At 47.1% G+C, this 21,539-nt stretch overlaps 1 protein-coding gene and 1 pseudogene across 1 annotated transcript in view; both read left to right on the plus strand.

The window, feature by feature from the left end:
* LOC142789514 (uncharacterized) overlaps window positions 1–21,539 on the plus strand; it is an 84,440-nt gene that overhangs the window by 49,779 nt on the left and 13,122 nt on the right. The window contains exon 5 of the mRNA XM_075884996.1: window positions 2,206–2,353. Within this exon, the coding sequence (XP_075741111.1) occupies window positions 2,206–2,353 (148 nt within the window). The remainder of the gene's footprint in view (window positions 1–2,205; window positions 2,354–21,539) is intronic.
* On the plus strand, window positions 14,078–21,101 carry LOC142783999 (uncharacterized; annotated as a pseudogene).

Consider the following 21,539-nt stretch of genomic DNA (forward strand, 5'->3'; position numbering starts at 1 on the left):
CGGCCGCCGCGGGTGTGACCAAATCGCGGCTTTCGGGCCAGCAGCTGAGTACCGTAACAAGCACACCACCTCGGCAGACGTGCGCCTAGACTATCGGCCTCAAACTCACCTCAGTTAGCCGGCTGCCGTGACAAAATTAACACATTAGGGTCCAGTTTGGAGAAAAACAGCGAGAGGGAGGGGGGGATGCGTACGTGTCAGCTAACGCTGCCATTTGAAAAAAAAACGCATTCTCCAAGGCTAAAAACAGGGCGAAATCCACAAGATACACGAAATGCAATTCACAATAAAGTAGTTTTGCGAGTAGTTTATATGTTCGCTCCCTTTTTGTGTGCCATGTGGTTTCTCGCACTTTTTTTTATTTTGAGGATACAACCAACTAGCACAGCTTTTTGCACTTTTGATGTTTCCTGGACCTTACAATTCTGAGGAAGATTTCCTTTGGCGTCAGGAGTAGGGAATCATATCGATAATTATGTTCAGAGAAACCTACCTATGACTGCCGAGTGCGAAATGTCGATTTTTTGTTCCGCGGTTATGCTTATACGCATCGTTACCAAGACTGCTGCCTCAGACTTACGAAAAAAATTGCTCGAGTCCCTTCTCTGTCCCCTTAGATCACCTTAACTAACCATTACTATTTCAATTGGTGAGTAAATAACGCAAGTGTGATTGAGCAGGCTCACAAACATTTTATTTTTATATGAAGTCGTGGGCCGCAAGCAAAGTATCTACAGGCCGCATGCTTGAGACTCCTGACCTGGCAAGTATTGCCCACATCTTAACAACTAAAATTAATAAATGGTATGCATGAGCAAGAAAATTTGACAATTTGAAACCATGATTGAGGTCTTGAGTTCTGCTTTGGTCTATAAACCGCCGAGCTAACATATTAATAACGATATTCTGAGGCCATCACATTTTTGTGCTGCGAAGAAGATACTAATCTTGCCAGTTCCAAGAGGGAATAAACGGATCTGGCTTCCGGAAGCGTGCGTGGGTAGCTTGCAGTCGTAAGACTACGTTATAGAGCACACATTTTGACGATACATTTATGGACTTGCCTATCAATGTCGCCATCATGCACTGCCAACTTCATAGATCGTGGCATTGTCGCAGTTCAGTATAAATTGTCACTGCTTGTTTTTGTGAAGCTCAGACGCATACTCGCAGCTTTCACAGGTCACCACAGTATTTATTGGTATGTTGCATATCTTTCCTAATTGTTTACTATGTTCTACACAACTTCAAGCGTTGTCATATGAGTTACGCTTCTAATCTTCCTGGTACAAATAGAGAATGTGTCCGTGCATGCGTCTGAATTTAACTCTCAGCTGATAGAGCTTTAGTGAGCATTAGTGTTGCGCGTTCTTGAAGGTGAATTGCCCCTCATGGACAGTTTTTCGTATCATCACCGACAGAGGTACTGGTTGCATCTAGGTGCACTTCTTTCGCACTGAGAGTGTGAATCACTGTAAGCAGCGTCTGTGCATCGTACTGCAGTACAGCACGATGGCTTCCTTGTCGCGGCTTGAAGTCGAAGCTTAAAGACTTCTCGTTTAACTTGCCAAAACCACCAACACTTAAAATTATGTTACAACTCTGCAAACCGCTGGTCTTTTGCTATTCCAAAGCAAGTGGAACCGAGCTGTCGCTCAACAAACTTGACTCCACGGCACTCAGCTGCAGCGTTTGGGAGAGGGGGGGGGGGGCGTGCTTGGTATATAGATGAAGAGAGCTGAGCCAACACATCAGGGTCTTGCCAAAATCGGTGCTACGCTACATGCCTTCTCACATGCCATCGTATCGTTAACCGGGCTCACAGACCAAGAGTACACGAATGGTCGTGTAAAGCGCTTGCCTGGAACAATCTTAAGGACTGCCACTGCCCCGTCAGTCTCAGAAGAGAGCGGCCTTATGCCTCTGCCCTAAGTGACCTCATTTTGGCGTTCAATTCAATCATGGCTTGTAGCACGTCTTAGGTTAATAAGTTTTCCTCTTTCTCCGGGCTATAACCTTTTTTTCGAGCCGTCTATTTAGGGCATTTATTATTTGAATTTCTGAAGCTATAACGCTAGTAAAATAACTGGTCTACAGGAGAGTGCATAACTGGGTTGCTTTGTACGTTATCAGGACAAGAACAGGTATCATATCATTGCATGGATGAAGATTCGCCCTTCACCGTACTTTCATTTGACATTGCAGGGCTTATCCTGTAGACCTATTTGTTGCGATTGGATACACAGCTTATAGTGACTATGGGAAGAAGGACTGTCGAATAGTGCCACCAATCCTTCATTCTACTCAACTACTGGAGCCTGCTCTTTTGGACAATGCATACCCCGTTCGTTTGGTAAGTCGCTAAAGCAGCTTCTTTCGTCAGTATTACTATGACCTCCGTGATTAACTCCGGCAGTAAATACGTAAATGCGTAACCATATTACGTAACTGTAATGTTGTAGTTGGCCAGTATTTTCTCACTGGCCATGTCAATATTCCATTCACGACTCTATCCGCACGATTAGAGTCGACTCCAGGCATAACTCTATTTCATTCATACTGCCCACTGATCTTCGCTATGTCATTCTCTGAAAATGTGGAAGTACAGTTACACTGAGCATTCGCCAAATGTGGAAAGCATGAAAGGACATCGACATCAAAATTAATCGCTTAAAAAACACCAGTCCCACCAAAGAAATAAATAATATTGAGCTACTTTCCTGTAGTGGCCATAAAATTGCTACACTGTCGAAGAGCTGTCTCACAATATCAATCACACGTAGGCGCTTCCATACTTCTTGTATGGCAGCCTATAGCACGTCTTTGGAGCCGCACTGAATTGGCTGCCGTGAGAGTGCCTTCTTCATTGCGCCCCACACATTCTCACATACATTCATTTCGGCCGTTGAGGAGCTCACTCCAACTACATCACTCCCAGCTGTTCCAGCAAGCTTGTTGTTGATTTGGTCATGTGGATGGAACTGTGGTCCTATTAGAAGATGTACAACACGTCAGGAAATGGTCTGTCGAGAGCATACATTCTTAAAAAAGGTAGTGCTACTTACTAACTTTGAGGTAGTAAATTGCTGTCACAACATACACTACCTAAGTAGTAACTGCAGGTAGTAAATGGCAAGGTAGTAAAGTTACTATCATGTCATTTACTAGCGGCAGTTACTACCTACCAGAAGGTAGTGACATTGAGTTAATAAATGTACTACTATGATGGTTAATAATTCCTGTTACTACTTAGTAAAATGTGGTAAACTAGGCTAGTAATATTACTACCATGATGGTAACTAGTTCGTTACTACACTCAAGAAGGTAGAAATACAAGCTTGTAAGTTTACTACAAAGAAGGTTACTAGGTTTGTTACTATACATGCAGGAAGGTAGAATATGTAAATAAGCTTTCACAGTCAATGTTTACTATTTGCCGAGTAGCGATGCAAACTAGTGACAACACTTGGAACCATTACTCAAAATCATGAACTATATAGGTCATGAAGTTGAGTAATATTGACAAATCGTATAATAAAACAAAAAACTGCATGTTAGTATATATAAAGAACATGTATCAGCTTAAGTCACAGAAATATAGGTTGGACAAAAAGTATGAGTTGCGATTCATTTCATACCAATTAAGTATTAAATGCTTAGCATGGCAGTGAAAACAAAAATACAGATTTTCAATGAAGCATTAATAAAAGGGACTCTTTCAGGCACCTCAATCGTTCGGCCGGTTGTTTTTTTTTTTCTATAGCTGTGATCAACCGCTTCATTTGTGCCGATGTGAATGCACATCTTAGCCTGCAGAAGTGTTCCAGCGCAGTGAATGTGTTTTGGTTTTACGGTGCATGTTGCACATTACATGTATAATATATCTGCGAAAGGGCTGTCACACCACAAATGACATCCATGACCTCCACTGACAAGTTTTCAAACTCTGCGGCGATCTCCACTGCAATTCGAACCTCTTTGCCTTTCAGGTCCCATGAGGTGTGGGCATTTTGTAATAAAAAGCAAATAAGCAAATGATCAACATCAGCATGACTGAATATCGGCATGAATGAATGTCAACACATTGAATATTCGATTCAGTTAAACTTCCTCCTTTTCTGCTGTTAAAAACTTCATGAATTTGGTGGTTTTATGATTATAAAGCACACTATTGTGGATATTCGACCTTAATTTTGAACAATAGTTATCAACTTGCACCTGAAGCTCATTGGTGCTGCAAAATCTTTTAATTTCTATTACTATATATATATATATATATATATATATATATATATATATATATATATATCATTCCTCAATCATGTTACAATTTTTTGTAACTTCAGTACCTTCTGTTGATTTCTTTATTATTCTTGCTGACATCTATGTTCCCACTTCTGCTTGGGCCCGAACAGGGCCTGAAGCATTTTTAAATATATAAAAAATGAAGTATGCAGGTGCTCTTGCGTTTCACCCTCATCAAGATGTTCTACTGTGCCGATGAACGCACCTGGTGGTTCCCTCGCCATGCCTCCTCCGTTTGCAACCTGCCTATTTTCGATTGACTTCAAAGCTTCAAGTCTATGCAGAAATACTTTCTTTCTTGATCTAACGCCTGAAAATTGTGCCTAGAAACGGGGACACAAGAAGAGGACACACAACACAGGCGCTAACTTCCAAATAATGTTTATTACCACCACACGCTGGCCTGTCCCCAGAAGAATAACGTCACGTGACATGTATGATGAGCACGAAAAATTACTATATATATATATATATATATATATATATATAATTATAAATATATATATATATATATATATATATATATATATATATATATATATATATGTGTGTGTGTGTGTGTGTGTGTGTGTGTGTGTGTGTGTGTGTGTGTGTGTGTGTGTGTGTGTGTGTGTGTGAGAGAGAGAGAGACACGATGCGATGAATGGGAGATGTGGCTTGGCTCATACGCCATGTTTATTCGTTTCTCACTACTTCCTTCTCAGCTTCCACCAATCATCGCTACCTTCTTACGTTACAGGGTTTTCCCTCCCCCCCCCCAAAAGAATGCGCGCGTTACATATTACAATACATGATGAACAAGCAATATTAGAGCACAAAAAATATCCACATAGGCTGTAGTTCCACATTACATTGAAGATCCGTAAGGTCGCACAAAGACTTCACAGGAAAGGGCAGCAATCCGGGGTTATCAAGTACGGCTCTGGTGGGCAAGGCTGGCTGGCACGCTCTGGATAACATGAGAATGCTTTCAGCGTTGAATCAGATGGAAACCCCGCCGGCGTTCTTGCGAGGAATAAACGTGGTTGGAACGCCTTGCAGGATCGACCGTTTTGTTGGCGTCACATTTTTCGTCGTGAGTGATACAAACGCCGTGCATGCAGTTTGCGTGCCCGTTGATCGGGGCTGATTAGGCACTGCTCGTGTTTCTGCAGAGTACAAACGGTTGTTTTGTGGCGTTTACGGAGTTTTCTATGGCGATGGCGCAGGTGTTCAGACCGAAGACGCAATCTTGAACGCTGGTGCAGAAAAATTCCTTAGCTTTTCTTTCTGCGAAAATGGCTCAAATGGGGAATCAGTCTCTTCAGTAGAGGTCATTGTTCGCGACATTCCTAAGCCGCAAGTGTGCTTGCGATATGGGTTTAGTTCTTTGTTGTCCTTGTTGGTGTGGTCATTTTAGATGTTGAGCATTTCCCTGCTGCTTTTGTTGGCATTGGTGATGTTGCACTATCTGACTAGGTGAACTTCATTTAGAAATATGAGCCCGCTTTTCTTTGTAGGCTGATGTGACCAGAAAATAGTTGACACTAGTTTGGGTGCCGCGATTTGTGTCAGGAAATGAAGATAGTGCGCCAGAATTGACAGAAAAATCTGCTGAGGCCCTTGCAACGACATCCTTAATGGACGTTCCTGGCACAGGGCAGGGCTTGAAAGTTGATGCTTTCGAGCCTCCTGTGTTGGTTGGGCTCTCAGGTGGCTGGGAACTTGACGGCAACACTGCGAAAGGATTGGTTTGGTCAGATTCTACTTGGGACTGTTTCTCTGTGTCCGCAACTTTGGAGATAAACTGTTCTGACGCATGAATGTGGACAATTGACCCAGGGCTTGGCTGAGTATATTCGGAGTTCCGCAGCTCTATCCCGACCGTAGTGGGCGTGTGAGCGACGAAAGAACCAAGTGATGGAAAACAAGGAGGTGGGCCAAGTGTGCAAGATAGGGAGTAAGCTGCTCCAATGCGTGAAGATCAATTTTCACTCTTCGAGTCGTCATGATGTTGTTTGGTATTTTCCCCATGCGTCAGCCGGTCTACCGGGAACAAGGCATCCTTATGACACGAATAGCGCATATTAGGAGCCCTAGAACAACTGCATGGTAGAAAGTCAGGTGGTAAATCATTTATGCGAGACGAAGTATGCTGGGCAGCAGTAGGGTGAGCAACGTCTCATGTCATATGTTGGAGTGACGATTTCGAAAATGTGAATTTTTGTGCAGAATAGAAACCTGATGGAAAGCTATGTTTTTTTAGGGTAAGAGCGGTAACTGTGGCGGCTGAGTGGGATTCTCTCCACATGATCGGTAATAAGGTAATCCTTATTGTACTAGTTAAAACGGGCGATCATATCTTCTTGGATGTTCTGACACGATTCGTCGTTGTCGAAGATGTGGATAAGGTAAATTTGAATGCCTCACCAGTCACGTAGTCACTGAAGTTTGTAACCATCTCCTGTTCCGACCATGATGCAGCGGTAGCGTGGAGCTCGAACAGGTCAAACCACTCCTGTGCAGGTCCATCGTCCGCTGCTCCAGTGTACTTGGGGATACGAAGGTCAGTCGATGGTTCTGTCATGATGCCGGTAACTGCATGTGCCTGAGATCACCTCTTCTGTGTTCGATATTCAGTTGAAGCGTATTGCCGGTGGCTTCGTGAATGATGTGAGGCTGATGAGTGGCGGCATGTCTTCATCCTGTCGACTCGTGTGACGCTATGATGAATGGGAGACGTGGCCTGGCTCATACGTCATGTTTATTCCTTTCTCACTTCTTCCTTCTCAGCTTCTACCAATCATCGCTACTTCTTACAATATATATATATATATATATATATATATATATATATATATATATATATATATATATTGTCGCGGGTTATAAATTACAGGGGGTTTATTTAAAAACACGGACAGTGGAACTTGTAGAGACGCTCTCAGAGAAGGCCGCTAAGATTGTCGTCTTCTTCAATCGCCTGCGCTGCGTCTCTCGAGCCAATCCGCATTCTTCGTTGTCGTTGCTATCTCGCTGCTAAATGCAGCTATGCACGTGGCGTTACCCTCTCGCCAGAGTGAGCGTCGTCCCGATGCTCAACAGGTAGAGATGCAGCCAGCATGTGTTTACATCCCTGAGGGTGGTAAAGTTTCATGCGGACCACGTGCACGGTCTCAGGCAGATGCTGGCGACGTTTCGAACAGGAGGAGGCGTCGGGCACGACTTCGTACGTCACTTCGCTAAGACGGCGCAAAACCTTGTAGGGTCCGAAGTATCGGCGTAGGAGTTCCTCTGAGATGCCTCTTCATCCTACAGAAAACCAAACCCAGACTCTATCTCCTGGTTGATAAATGACGAATCGATGGCGAAGGTTGTAACGTTGGGCGTCAAGTTGCTGCTGGTTCGTTATTCTGAAGCGGGCAAGCTGCCTTGCTTCCTCGGCGCGATCAGTGAAGTTTGCGTCGTCTGTCTCTAAATCATCGCAATCGTAAGGCAGCATGGCGTCAAACATTGTCGTCACTTCTCTGCCATGAATTTTTGCGAACGGCGTCATTTTTGTTGTTTCCTGGCGCGCCATATTATACGCGAATGTGATGTACGGCAATATTCGGTCCCGATTCTTGTGTTCCACGTCGACGTGCATGCAAAGCATGTCAGCGATTGTCTTGTTAAGTCGTTCTGTAAGCCCATTCGTTTGTGGGTGGTAAGCTGTCATCTTCCTATGCGCTGTGCCACTGAGCGTAAGCACAGTGCGCAAAAGCTCAGCTGTAAACGCGGTGCCTTTGTCTGTTATGACGACAGCTGGACCACCATGTCTCAGGACAATGTTCTCAATGAAGAACTGGGCCGCTTCAGCTGTAGTGCCACTCGCGATTGCCTTGGTCTCCGCGTAACGGGTGAGGTAGTCCGTCGCCACTATAACCCATTTGTTGCAGCTGTCCGACTTTTGGAATGGGCCCAGCAGATCCATTCCGATTTGAGAAAACGGGGTTTCTGGCATGGGCACAGGATGCAATAGCCCAGCGGGTCTGACAGGTGGTACCTTGCGCCACTGACAGTCAATGCATGTTCGAACGTAATGTTTAACCTCTGCTGCGATTCTTGGCCAGTAATATTTTTCTTTAATGCGTGTCAGTGTTCTTGTGAAATCGAGGTGGCCCGCAGTGGCGTCGTCTTGGCAGGCTTGCAAAATTTCGCTGCGGAGAGCTCCAGGAACTACCACCAGATAGCTTCTACCTGTTGATGAAAAGTTCTTTTTGTACAGAATTTCGTCCCGTAAACAGAATGACAAGTTCTTCGGAAACACTCTTGGTGCATTGGCGGCTCGTCTGTTCAAGAGTTCTATAAGCGAGTTGAGCTCCCGATCATCTTGTTATTGCCGAGAAATGATAGTTGCATCAACAACTCCTAAAAAACCTGGGAAATCATCATCCTCTATAGCCGGTGATTGAATCGGTGACGTTGACAAACAGTCGGTGTCTAAGTGTTGCCTTCCGAACTTGTAAACTACGGCCATGTCGTACTCTTGTAGCCGTAAGCTTCATCGTGCTAAACGTCCAGATGGGTCTTTCATGTTGGTCAACCAACAAAGAGAGTGATGGTCGCTTACGACTTGGAAAGCGCGGCCATATAAGTACGGGCGGAACTTCGCAATTGCCCAAACGATGGCCAGACACTCCTTCTCTGTTGTTGAGTAGTTGAACTCGGTGCGTCTCAACTTTCTGCTAGCGTAGGCGACCACTCTCTCCACACCATCTTGGCATTGGACAAGAACAGCACCTAGGCCCACATTGCTGGCGTCTGTATGGAAGGCTGTTGGTGCATTTTCGTCGAAGTGAGCGAGGACAGGTGGAGTTTGTAGACGCTGTCGCAGCTCGTTGAACGAAGCTTCTTGCTCTTCACCCCATACAAATTCAATGTCTTCCCTTGTAAGGCGGTTGAGTGGAAAGGCGATGTGTGCAAAGCCTGCTATAATTCGCCGGTAGTAGGCGCAGAGACCCAGAAAACGCCTAACCACTTTCTTATCAACAGGCCTTGCGAACTTTGCGACGGCTGCTGTTTTATCTGGGTCAGGCTTCACACCTTCGTGACTGATCACGTGTCCCAGGAATCGGAGTTCTTCGAAGCCGAAGTGGCATTTTTCCGGTTTGAGTGTGAGTCCAGCGGACCGTATGGCTTGAACGACAGACAGTAGCCGCTTTAGATGCTCTTCAAACGTGGTCGACAAAACGATCACGTCGTCGAGGTACACAAGGCATGTTTTTCATTTCAGGCCGGACAGAATGGTATCCATTAGTCTCTGAAACGTGGCTAGGGCTGAGCATAGACTGAAAGGGAGGACTTTGAATTCATAAAGCCTGTCCAGCGTCACGAAGGCGGTCTTTTCTCGGTCGCGCTCATCTACTTCTATTTGCCAGTATCCACTTTTAAGGTCCATTGACGAGAAGCAGCACGCATGCCGTAGCCTGTCCAAAGAGTCATCGATCCGTGGTAATGGATAAACGTCTTTTTTGTAACATGGTTCAGCTTACGATAATTGATGCAGAAACGCAAGCTGACATATTTCTTTTTCACGAGTACTACTGGCGATGCCCAAAGACTCTTTGATGGTTGGATTACATCATCCTCTAGCACCTTCTTGACTTGCTGCTGGATTACCTCACGTTCTTTCTGAGCGACGCGATATGGGTTCTGTCGGATCGGTCTTGCTGTGTCTTCTGTAATTATGCGATGCTTAGTCAGAGGCGTTCGACCCACTCGTGATGTCGATGAGAAGCAGTCCTTGAACTGGTCGAGCAGCTCCATAAGACGGCATCTTTCAGTCAGTGTCAGACTCAGACCAATATCAACTGGTGGTGTATGTGGAGGTGATTGAGCTGTGGCTTCTCCTTGCATTAGAAGACAGTCGTGAGAGTAGTCGAGCTCTTCGAGGTACGCCACAGCCGTGCCTTTACCGATGTGCCGGCGCTCATTCGTGAAGTTGGTCAGAAGCACCTCTGCGCGCCCATCCACTAAGCTGACGTTGCCGCAAACGATGGCGATGCCTTGGCGAAAAAGAAGGGCAGTGATGCATTCGGCTATGGCGTCTTCAATACAGTGCACGTCGCAACACACGCAAACAAGACTACATGACAGTGTGGCACGCAGACGTCGTCGTCAACCACACGTAACACCCTGGGTTCTTGGTCGGGATCTTGGGTCACAGACTTGTCAGCGGCGAATGTGATCACACCATCGCGTATGTTGACCACAGGACCGTACTCTCTCAAGAAATTCATTCCCAGTATCATAGGTTTGCAGCCGTCCGGTAGGATCAGAAATGTGGCTACAAAAGCCACATTCTCAATTGTGAGTCTTGCTGTACATTTTCTGGTGGGAGTCATTATCTGGCCTACAGCATTTCGGATATAAGTTCCAGTCCACTCCATCCTGACTTTCCGCATGCATATGCACGCGGAAATCTACGCACGCGAATGCCGCGTGCATAGCTGTATCCGTTCGGCTGGTAGGATACTTCTGGGGCCAATGGACGACGCACAGCGTCTGCATAGTTACACGTGTTTGGACGGTGCGATGGAGCGGAATATTGCTGAGGAGAGGCACACGCTTGTCGAAGTTCATGGCGAACGACTTCAGCGACGGAGGCTACCGTGGACTCCTGCTGCGGGGGCGCCTGTGACGGCAATGTGTATTTTGCGTTCTCCTTCGCGATCTCCTCACGCACGATCTGTCTAATCAGTTGGCGTAGAGCAAACTCGTCGTTTGCGGTAAGTGCGGCGGCGCCTGCAGCTGCACCGGTGGCCGGGCGATCAGACTGTCGGTACCGTTGCTGTAGCGCACGCTCTAGGTGAACTCGTCCACTGTTGTCGGTGGATTGCGCACAAGACCAATAAATAGCTGCTCTTTGACGCCCCTCATGATATGGCTTAGCTTTCAAGCCTCGGGCATGTTGGGGTCCTCAGCAAACATGGCGACGCTTTCATGCAGCTGTTGGGTGCGTCCTTCAAGAACGCGTTGTGCGTTTTCGCGTCGGTCCGCGTTACCGAAGGTGTCAAGAAACCGACGACAAAACTCCTCCCATGTCGTCAATGTTGCCTCCCGGTTTATAAACCACGTCTTTGCGCCATCTTCAAGGGCGAAGTATACGTGGAAGAGCTTTCCATCGAGACTCCAGTAGTTCGATTTAGCTGCCCGTTCAAACTGCTCAAGCCAGTCTTGAGCATCTTCGTTCGGCCGGCCATAAAATGGTTCAGGAATGCGCATATTCTGGACCGTCCCCTGTGCAGGAATCCTTGCCATTTCCTGAGTAGGGGACTGTCGAAAGTGTTACTCCCTTTAAAAGGTCAAATTCTGGTTCAAGACCTTGAAAGCGACGGCTTTCAAGGTCTTGAACCAGAATTTGAGCAGTGCACAGGCGTCTCCACGCGTAGCTGTGTCGTAGGGCTGGACTCGGGGCTTCTCTGATCATGAGGTGGTAGTACCTCGCACCTCCACCAGTGTCACGGGTTATAAATTACAGGGGGTTTATTTAAAAACACAGACAGTGGAACTTGTATAGACGCTCTCAGAGAAGGCCGCTAAGATTGTCGTCTTCTTCACTCGCCTGCGCTGCGCCTCTCGAGCCTATCCGCATTGTTCGTTGCCGTTGCTATCTCGCCGCTAAATGCAGCTATGCACGCGGCATTATATATATATATAAATATATATATATATATATATATATATATATATATATATATATATTTATTTATTTATTTATTTATTTATATATATTTATATATATACATTTGGTTGGTATATCCGGTTGGTATATATACACATCCAGTGCTGTATATGTATATATATATATATATATATATATATATATCCGGTTCAGCTCAGAACCGGATGTGGACGTACACGGGCATTTGGTTTTGTTCTCAGTGTTGACAGTGGTTCTTCCTCTTTTCTACTTTCTTTTTTTACTTTTTTCCCCTTTTATTCTTTTCGTCTTTTTACTTCTCTTTTTTCCTTTTTTTCTTTCTTTTTTTAGTTCTCTCTCACTCTCTCAAACATCTTTCAAGGCGAGAGGGACGCGGCAGCAACGAAGTTTGGAAGTTCATGTTAGTATAACTCATCCCCTGATGAAGGAAGGACCCCTCCCGAAACAGTTGGGAAATGAATATATTTATTCTTGTTGACAACGTGCCCCACACGCTGACGGAGGAGCTGCCACTGCTTGCTATGCGCTGTACGTTCCGGGGCTCAAATCTGCAGAAGGAACATAAACCGTCATTTAGAGCCTTTCTGCCTCTCTTGTCATCATCGAAAATCGCGAAAATAGCTGGCTTAATAACAGTGCCGTACTAAATATACAAAATCATAATGATTTTACCTAAGTGCAGACTAGTTAGGAGTCCGAATACCAGCAGAAAATGTGTTGTTTAATTATAGCAATCACTCAAAAACAAGACAGCCTACATAGTAGGTATAGTGAAGATCAGATTTGACATTGTAAGTATTTAAATTCTCTTAGGCTTGTCCCAGCGAACGGAAAACGTGGACTCGTCGGTAAACAACACGCACGGCCATTCTTCCAGAGTCATTTTGCGTGTTCTTGAGCATGAGGAAGTCTTGAAAGCTTATTGGCCTCTGAAGTACCGGCTTTTCAGGTGGCACATGGCTCCGCAGGCCTTTCTCACGCAGACGACGTCTGATGGTTGACATGCTGGCCGAAAAATTTAAGCTGTCCTTGATGCCCCGCCGCGGTGGTCTAGTGGCTAAGGTGCTCGGCTGCTGACCCGCAGGTCGCGGGTTCGAATCCCAGCTGCGGCAGCTGCATTTCCGATGGAGGTGGAAATTTTGCAGGCCCGTGGGCTCAGATTTGGGTGCACGTTAAAAAACACCAAGTGGTCAAAATCTCAGGAGCCCTCCACTACGGCGTCTCTCATAATCATATGGTAGTTTTGGGACGTTAAACCCAACATATCAATCAAATCAATCGAAGCTCTCCTTGACCTGTCGAGCTGTGATGAACGTTGCTTTCCTTGCATCTTGTATAATGCGTGGGTTCTTTTCACTGTCTGTCACCCGCTGTCTGTGTCCACGTGAAAGTTTCCAGAAGCTTCCATCATCACAGAATGCCCGGCAAATTCTATTTATAGTCTACAAAGGTCGTGTCTAATTCTGGCAATTTTTTACACTGCTTCACTTCGTGCCGGTAAAGCAAAACAATTTGCGCTTTCTCTTTCAAAGAAATGCTCGACGTTTCCAGTCAAAGTGAAGCAACACCAACTAAATTTCAAGGCCGAAGGGCTGCCGCAGTTATGTCAGAGGGTGGGGACCCAGTTACACCACGAATGCCGCGAAAAGCCAGTGTTTTGTTCACGTTTTAGGAGAACCAACGCTACAGCTGTCGTAGCTGCTGCGGCTATAGATTGGGCCGAATAAGAGATGTGGGGAAAAAATCTTACTGAGCTGCTCAGTAAGATAACGAGGCCCCCACCTTGAGACGTCACTGCGGCAGCCCTTCGGCCTTGAAATTTAGCCGCTGTTGAGTGAAGCCTTTTCGGGTAGTTCTCTGAAAGAAGGGTGCAGGTGAAGCAGCGCTGACGAACGAGATACGACGATCGCTTGAAAATCAACCACGAACCGCATATATTTATCTTTATATATCGTGCCCAGAAACTGATTGCACTGTGGCGCTGAAGTAAAAGCAAAGAATTTCGAGTAATACTACAGTGTCTAGAAATATACTGCCTAGTGTGCTGAGCGGGTGCATTCTGTACGAGAGAGGGTGGCCCTGCATGTGATGACTGCACTCATATGCCACAAGCGGCGCTGCGTGTCGAGAGAGTGCAAATATCTGGTTGTATGGATGAGCAATGAGACCGAGTACCTAAAAGAACATGGAAAATACGTGACGACTAAAGGTAACAGGAATGCAGCAGTGATGAAAAATAGGACACTGTGGAATTACAAGAGGTATGATGTTGTGAGAGGAATATGGAAAGGGGTCATGGTTCCTGGGCTGACGTTCGGCAATGTGGTCTTGTGCATAAGATCAGAAGTTCAAGCAAGATTAGAAATTAAGCAACGTGGAATAGGTAGGCTTGCTTTAGGAGGTCAAGGGAATACACCAAATCAGGGAGTACAAGGTGATATGGGATGGATATCATTTGAGGGTAGGGAAGCTAGCAGCAAAATAAAATTTGAGAAGCGATTGAGAGAAATGGGGGAGGAGCGTTGGGCTAGGAAGGTTTTCAGCTACTTGTACATGAAGAATGTCGATACAAAATGGAGGAAACGAGCTAGGAAACGGACTAGTAAATACTTAGAAACCAGCAGTTGACCAAACCACAAAGAACTATCGGTTAAGAAGAAAGTGAAGGAAACGGAAACTAACACGTGGAGAATCGGCTTGATTAAGAAGTCCGCACTAGAGATGTATCGAACTTTTAAGCAGGAAATTGCCAAGGAAAGGATTTATGATAATACTCGGGGTAGTTCTCTACTTTTTGTGGCAAGGACGGGAGTACTGCGAACCAAGACATATCGGGCCCAATATGAAGGGGTAGACACGGTATGCAGTGCATGTGGAGAGGAGGAGGAAACTGCCGAACACTTGATAATGTTCTGTAAAGGGCTTCACCCTATATTTCAGGATGATAGCGCAGAGCTTTTCAAAGCACTGGGGCTTAGGAACAGGGAGGGCAAAAGAGACTTTAAGCGGGTAGAATTAACTAGAAGAAGTTTATCTGAGTGGTGGCTAAGGTCAAGGCACGAGGGAAAATTAAACCCCTCACTGCAAAGTACCAGTTCTCAACTTTTCTATATTAAGGAAAAAAACAACATAAATCTAGTGGTTAGTTCACTAGGTATTACGGCTAGGTGGCGTTAGCCGCCACCCGGCCTAAAGCGTACAGCCACATCCATCCATCTATCCATCCGTCCGCCCGTCCGTCCGTCCGTCCATCCGTCCATCCGTCCGTCCGTCCGTCCGTCCGTCCGTCCATCCATCCATCCATCCATCCATTCATCCATCCATCCGTCCATCCGTCCGTCCGTCCGTCCGTCCATTCATCCATCCATCCATCCATCCATTCATCCATCCATCCGTCCATCCGTCCATCCTTCCATCTGTCTATCCATCCATCCATCCATCCATCCAAAGCACGAGCGCGTGAAATTCATCGCGTCCTGTTGCTGCCGGCGTGTCGCCGTGTTCAAAATCAGTGTGTTACAGCTACCATATGATTTACCATATGATTTACTGAAGTTCGATGGCGTCATATGTACACTGCAACACTCAGAGATGTTAAAAGCTAAGCGGCAATGCAAAAGAAGGGACTGAAACAGGTTGTTGAACAAGCAGGAATTGACTCGGCGAACGAGAGCTTTATTTAGCGCAAGGGCTAACTGAACGCAAGCCTGCGATCACAGCAAGCCTTCTTCCTTTTCTATACTCGAGCTCCATTCCCACTGCTCTCGTTACAATCACTCCCGGCCGATGAGGGAGCCATCCTGGCGACCTAAGGACAGGTGTACACAGAAGGGTCATGGTATGGCTTGAGCCGAGAGATGTGTACGATCTCTTGTCCCCGACGGCGCTTGTCCGGAGGTGCATCCAGCGGCTCGACAAGGTAGTTGACAGGGGATGTTTGGCGCACAACTCGGTAAGGGCCATGGTACCTGGACGAAAGCTTGTGGGAGTGTCCTGGAGAAGTAGAAGGAATCCATAACCACACCAGTGAGTTCGAAGCAAAGCTCATATGCGTGGTTGACGCGTCGTGGCGATGTTTTTGGCGCGTCTGGTCATGTGACGTGAACGCACGAGCAAGCTTCCAACATTCTTCAGCGTGTGCTGCTGCTCGAGAAACAGTAGTCATCTCTGAAGGGTCCGGTCGATAAGGAAGAATGGTATCCATTGTTGATGATGGCTCGCGTCCATAAAGAAGGAAGAAAGGCGAAAATCCAGTGGTGCTTTGCGATGCAGTGTTGTAAGCATATGTCACAAAAGGGAGTATGCTATCCCAATTTGACTGGTCGGATGAAGCGTACTTGGCCAGCATATCCCCAAGTGTACGATTAAAACGCTCTGTCATCCTATTAGTTTGCGGGTGATAGGCTGTGGTAGTGCAGTGTATGATGCGACACTCGCTCAACAACGCTTTGATGGCATCGGAGAGAAAAACGCGCCCGCGGTCGCTTAGTAACTCCCGAGGTGCTCCGTGCCTTAAAACCAGGTTTTGCACTTTAAAACACGCAACGTCTTTTGCGGTAGCAGAAGGTAACGCAGCTGTTCCAGCGTACCGCGTTAGGTGGTCGATAGCGACAATGACCCAGCGGTTGCTACTCGAAGTATAGGGAAGCGGACCGTAAAAGTCGATTCTGACAATATCGAAAGCTCGTGCTGGACATGGCAACGTCTGCAAGGGACCTGTGGCATGTTGATTGGGCATTTTGCGTCGCTGGCACGTAAGGCAAGACCTTACGTAACGGCGAACGAGACAATACATACCGCGCCAGTAGTACAGCAGCTGCAAGCGAGTGTATGTTTTTAACACACCAGCGTGGCCATATTGCGGATCATCGTGGAACGTGGCACAGATGTCAGAGTGCAGATGTCGGGGGATGACGAGAGACCACTTACGGCCGATCGAGCTGTAGTTTCGGCGGTAAAGCAGGTTACACCGAATAGTGAAGTGTCCTGCTTGACGGCGAAGCGTCCTGGAAACTGGAGCGGGCGTCCGGTCTGAGAGAAAGTCCAAAAGAGAAGAAATCCAAGCATCTTTGCGTTGCTCGGAAGGCATGTCCGAAATGCTGATGGCCAAGGCAGCACTAGTGGAGATAGGCGAGCCGACAGGCTCTGAAGGCAATGGCGAACGTGACAGGGCATCGGCGTCGGAATGCTTCCGGCTAGAACGGCAGATAACACGGACATCGAACTCCTGTAACCACAATGCCCAACGAGCGAGCCGACCATTAGGATATTTTAGTGAAGATAACCAGCAAAGCGCATGGTGGTCTGTTACAATATCAAATGGACGTCCATATAAATAAGGCCGAAACTTTTCGATTGCCCAAATAATGGCGAGGCACTCCTTTTCAGTTACACTGTAATTCTTCTCGGCTTTACTGAGGGTGCGGATGGCATAGGCAACAACGTACTCGTCAAAGCCCTCCTTGCGTTGGGCCAGTATGGCCCCTAGCCCGACACCACTAGCGTCCGTATGAAGCTCCGTTGGAGCAGACGGATCGAAATGTCGGAGTATGGGAGGCGTGGTGAGGAGCCGTCGGGGTTCCTGAAATGCATCATCACACGCCTGTGACCACGCTGACAAATCAGAACTTCCGGCAAGAAGATTGGTCAAGCGGGCGATAATGGAGGCGAAATTGCGGACGTAGCGCCGGAAGTAAGAACATAGGCCGATGAAGCTTCGAAGCTCTTTGATGGTGGTTGGCTTTGGGAACGCCGCGACTGCATTAAGTTTTGTAGGGTCCAGGAGAATGCCGTTCTTAGAAACGACATGGCCGAGAGTTACAAGCTTTCAAGCACCGAAGTGGCATTTCTTCAAGTTAAGTTGAAGTCTCGCCGTGGAAAGGCACGTAAGAACTTGCTCGAGGCGGCTGAGGTGGGTCGCAAAGTCGCTTAAAAATACCCCAATGTCATCCAAATAACAGAGGCACGTTTTCCATTTCAGACCTCGCAAAATGGTATCCATCACCCTTTCGAAAGTGGCAGGTGCACTGCAGAGGCCAAAGGGCATAACGGTGAATTCATATAGTCTATCCGGTGTTACAAAGGCTGTCTTCGGGCGGTCACCCTCTGCCATGGGCACCTGCCAGTAGCCGGAGCGTAAATTTAACGAAGAAAAGAACTCTGCTCCTTGTAGGCAGTCCAAAGCATCATCGATGCGCGGCAGAGGGTATACGTCTTTGCGCGTTATCTTGTTGAGTCTGTGGTAGTCAACGCAGGACCGGATGGATCCGTCTTTTTTCTTGACGAGAACAACCGGTGAAGCCCAGGGACTGTTGGAGGGCTCGATGATGCCACGTTTCAACATGTCGTCCGCTTGTTCGTCGATGACACGGCGTTCAGCAGATGACACACGCTACGGACGCTGTCTTAGCGGGACTTGTTGACCAGTGTCAATACGGTGAACGACCGCAGAGGTTCGGCCTAAGCCTGACTGGTCACGATCGAATGAAGAACGAAAGCGGAGAAGAAGATTTATAATCTCTTGGCGCTGAGTTGGTGCGAGCTCAGAGTCGATGGCACCCAAGAATACGTCCAGAGCATCATTAGGCGCGCTGGTAGGAGTGACAGCACAAATTGGGAGCGAAACCGTTCAATTGGGTATAGTAGCCGGAAGAATGCACTCGCAAGGTTCGTAGCTTCCCAGGCATTTTCCACGCAGTAGGGATGACGGGCTGTCCGAGGGATTGCACACATAAATGGCAGCGTGACCATTGCGAAAAATGATGACGGCAAACAGAAGCATGATATTTCGACGGAATGCAGATGGGACCGATGGCATAAGCAACACAGGCGATTTCGGAGGGGAGGCACATGACACCGAGACAACAACAGCGGAGAAAGGCGCAATGTCAACGTCAGAGGCAGCAAACACTCTACACGAAGCACCATCGTCGGGGTCATAGCACGGCACAGATAACGCGAGTTCAGAACAAGCACAGTCGACGAAAGCAGAATTTGACGAAAGAAAGTCCCACCCAAGGATAACGTCATGCGAAGAACAGAATAAAACTACAAATGTGATGACGTACAACGCATCTTGAATGACGACTCGTGCAGTGCACAAAGCTGAAGGCTGAATATGATGGGACGTAGCTGTCTGCAAAGATAGGTCGGTAAGTTGCGTGGTCACTTTCTTCAAGTTTCGGCACAGTTTCTCGCTAATTACAGATACGGCAGCTCCAGTGTCAACAAGTCCGTGCACCTTAATGCCATCAATATAGAGTTCAATTTCGTTCGGGGGACAGCAGTTAGGTCTTGAAATTTTTGCTGCCAACGCAGTTCTTGCCTCCGGAACTGCGCCCGTCAGTTTTCCCCTCACGGTAGGCTGTTGCGACGTAACATCGGAGAAATAGATCGACGACGAGGAGAAGGGGAACGGCTTGCGCCGGATGGTCGGCGACCGGGACGTACGTCTAGAGGTGGGTCGGCAGGAACGGGATATCGCGGCTGAGTGGGCATGGTGGACATGTAATGTAAGGCTCCTGCAATGTCGTGAAAAGGAAAGCTGCGACGACGGCAGTGACGAGCTATGTGGCCTGGGATGCCACATGAAAAACATATCAGCCGATTATCCGGAGTGCGCCATTGGCTGACGGTAGGGGCACTGTTCGCTGAATAAGGTACCGTAAATGGTCGTGCAGGCGGCGGCGTCATATAAACGTTCTGACCTGTTTTATATACAGCCGGAGACTGGACGGTCAGCGAGCGGGAAGGTGGCGTCGACGAATAAACGTGGCGAGTAGCTTCGTAGATGGCCGGAGGCGCTGGCGCACGTGGTCGAGCAACTGCGGCTGTATACGTTAGTGGTGCGGTAACAGTTGGTGAAGCCTGAGCTGGCGGCAATGCTTCAGCAACTTGCGATTGAATGACTTGGCGAAGCGAAGGCGACAAGGGTGCCATCGGCTCGGTAGTTCTTTTGATTGTAGATAGCTGCTGGGCGACCTCCTCGCGTGTGAATTGCTTTATGACTGGCATCAACGCAGAGTGGTCGGCGGTGTCATGGCGATAGTCGAGAGATGAGATGTCCGCGGTGTCTTGAGCAGCGCAACGTGTAGAAGCGCGCTGCCTACGCAGCTCATCATAGCTTTGGCAGAGCTGAATCACCTCGGCGACCGTCTGGGGACTCTTCGCAGCCAGCATTTGGAATGCACCGTCGTCGATTCCTTTCATGATGTTCTTGATCTTGCCTGCCTCGTCCAGAGTCGAATCGACGAGCTTGCAGAGAAATAGCACATCTTCGATGTAGCTCGTGAAAGTTTCATCTGCTCTCTGTACTCTGCCCCGCAAGCGCTGTTCAGCACGAAGGCGGTGGACGGCAGGACGGCCAAAGACTTCCGCGAGGGTTTTTGCCAATTCCGACCAGGTACTAAAATCACTTCGATGATTTCTGTACCATAGTTTTGCCACGTCGGTCAGGTAAAAACTCACATTTTTGAGCTAATCGGCTGCGTTCCACTTATTGTATGCGCTCACCAGTTCATACTCGGCAATCCAGTTGTCCATATCTGGGTCCTCTGTGCCACCAAATATGGGGGGGTCGCACTGCCGGAGAGCGCCAGCGCAGAAGACAGGCACAGATTCGAGATCTGGAGTAGCGGCATGAGATGGCCCCGGATCAGTCATTGTAGGAGGTAGTTGGAGTGTGCGGCTGCGAAGTTCCAGGGTGAGGACCAGATGTATTCAGCACTTCCACCACTTGAAATGGGTTGTTGAACAAGCAGGGGTTGACTCGGCGAACGAGAGCTTCATTTAGCGCAAGGGCTAACTGAACGCAAGCCTGCGATCACAGCAAGCCTTCTTCCTTTTCTATACTCGAGTTGCATGTCCATTGCCCTCGTTACAGGACGTGTATTGTGCCGCTGTGTCAAAGTTATCAGTCGAACAAGGAAAAGGTGTCTTGTTGCCTGCACTATAGGATCCAGCGTGGTTTCCTGAATGAAAAAGCAAGATCAAGAGGGCAGACAGAAGGCTGAATCCGAAGGCGGTCGTGTGAGAAAAGCATTCTGAGAGTGACTCCATTGAACTATATTTTCGGATTAGGGTGAGCTGTATCGGGGACGAAATCGCCGTTTAGGCATAATTTCAAATATCAATATTTATCTGAAAAATAGGCAGTTTTTTGTCCCATTTCAACGTCAGACTCCCTTTCCAACAACGTTTTGAGTATCTTATGCGGCGAGTGTCAGATTGTTTATTGGCATGTTTTCATTTTTGTTTTCACTTGAATCTTTAAGATTGCAGGCTAAAAGGTAAAGGTTTTGGGTCTCCTGTGATAACTCTTGCTCTCAAGAACAAAGCACATTTTTAAAAATAACTCTGGTGGTTATACTGTCAATGGTTTTTAAAATTAATTTTTTTGCATACTGCAACCACTTCGAGCACCTATCTATCTATCTATCTATCTATCTATTTATCTATCTATCTATTTATCTAATCGATATATCTACCTGTCTGTTTATCTATCTATCTAGCTATCTATCTGTCTGTGCGTCAATCTATCTATCTATATATC

This window comes from Rhipicephalus microplus, chromosome 2 (assembly GCF_043290135.1).
Source record: "Rhipicephalus microplus isolate Deutch F79 chromosome 2, USDA_Rmic, whole genome shotgun sequence".
Classification (NCBI taxonomy): Eukaryota; Metazoa; Arthropoda; class Arachnida; order Ixodida; family Ixodidae; genus Rhipicephalus; species Rhipicephalus microplus.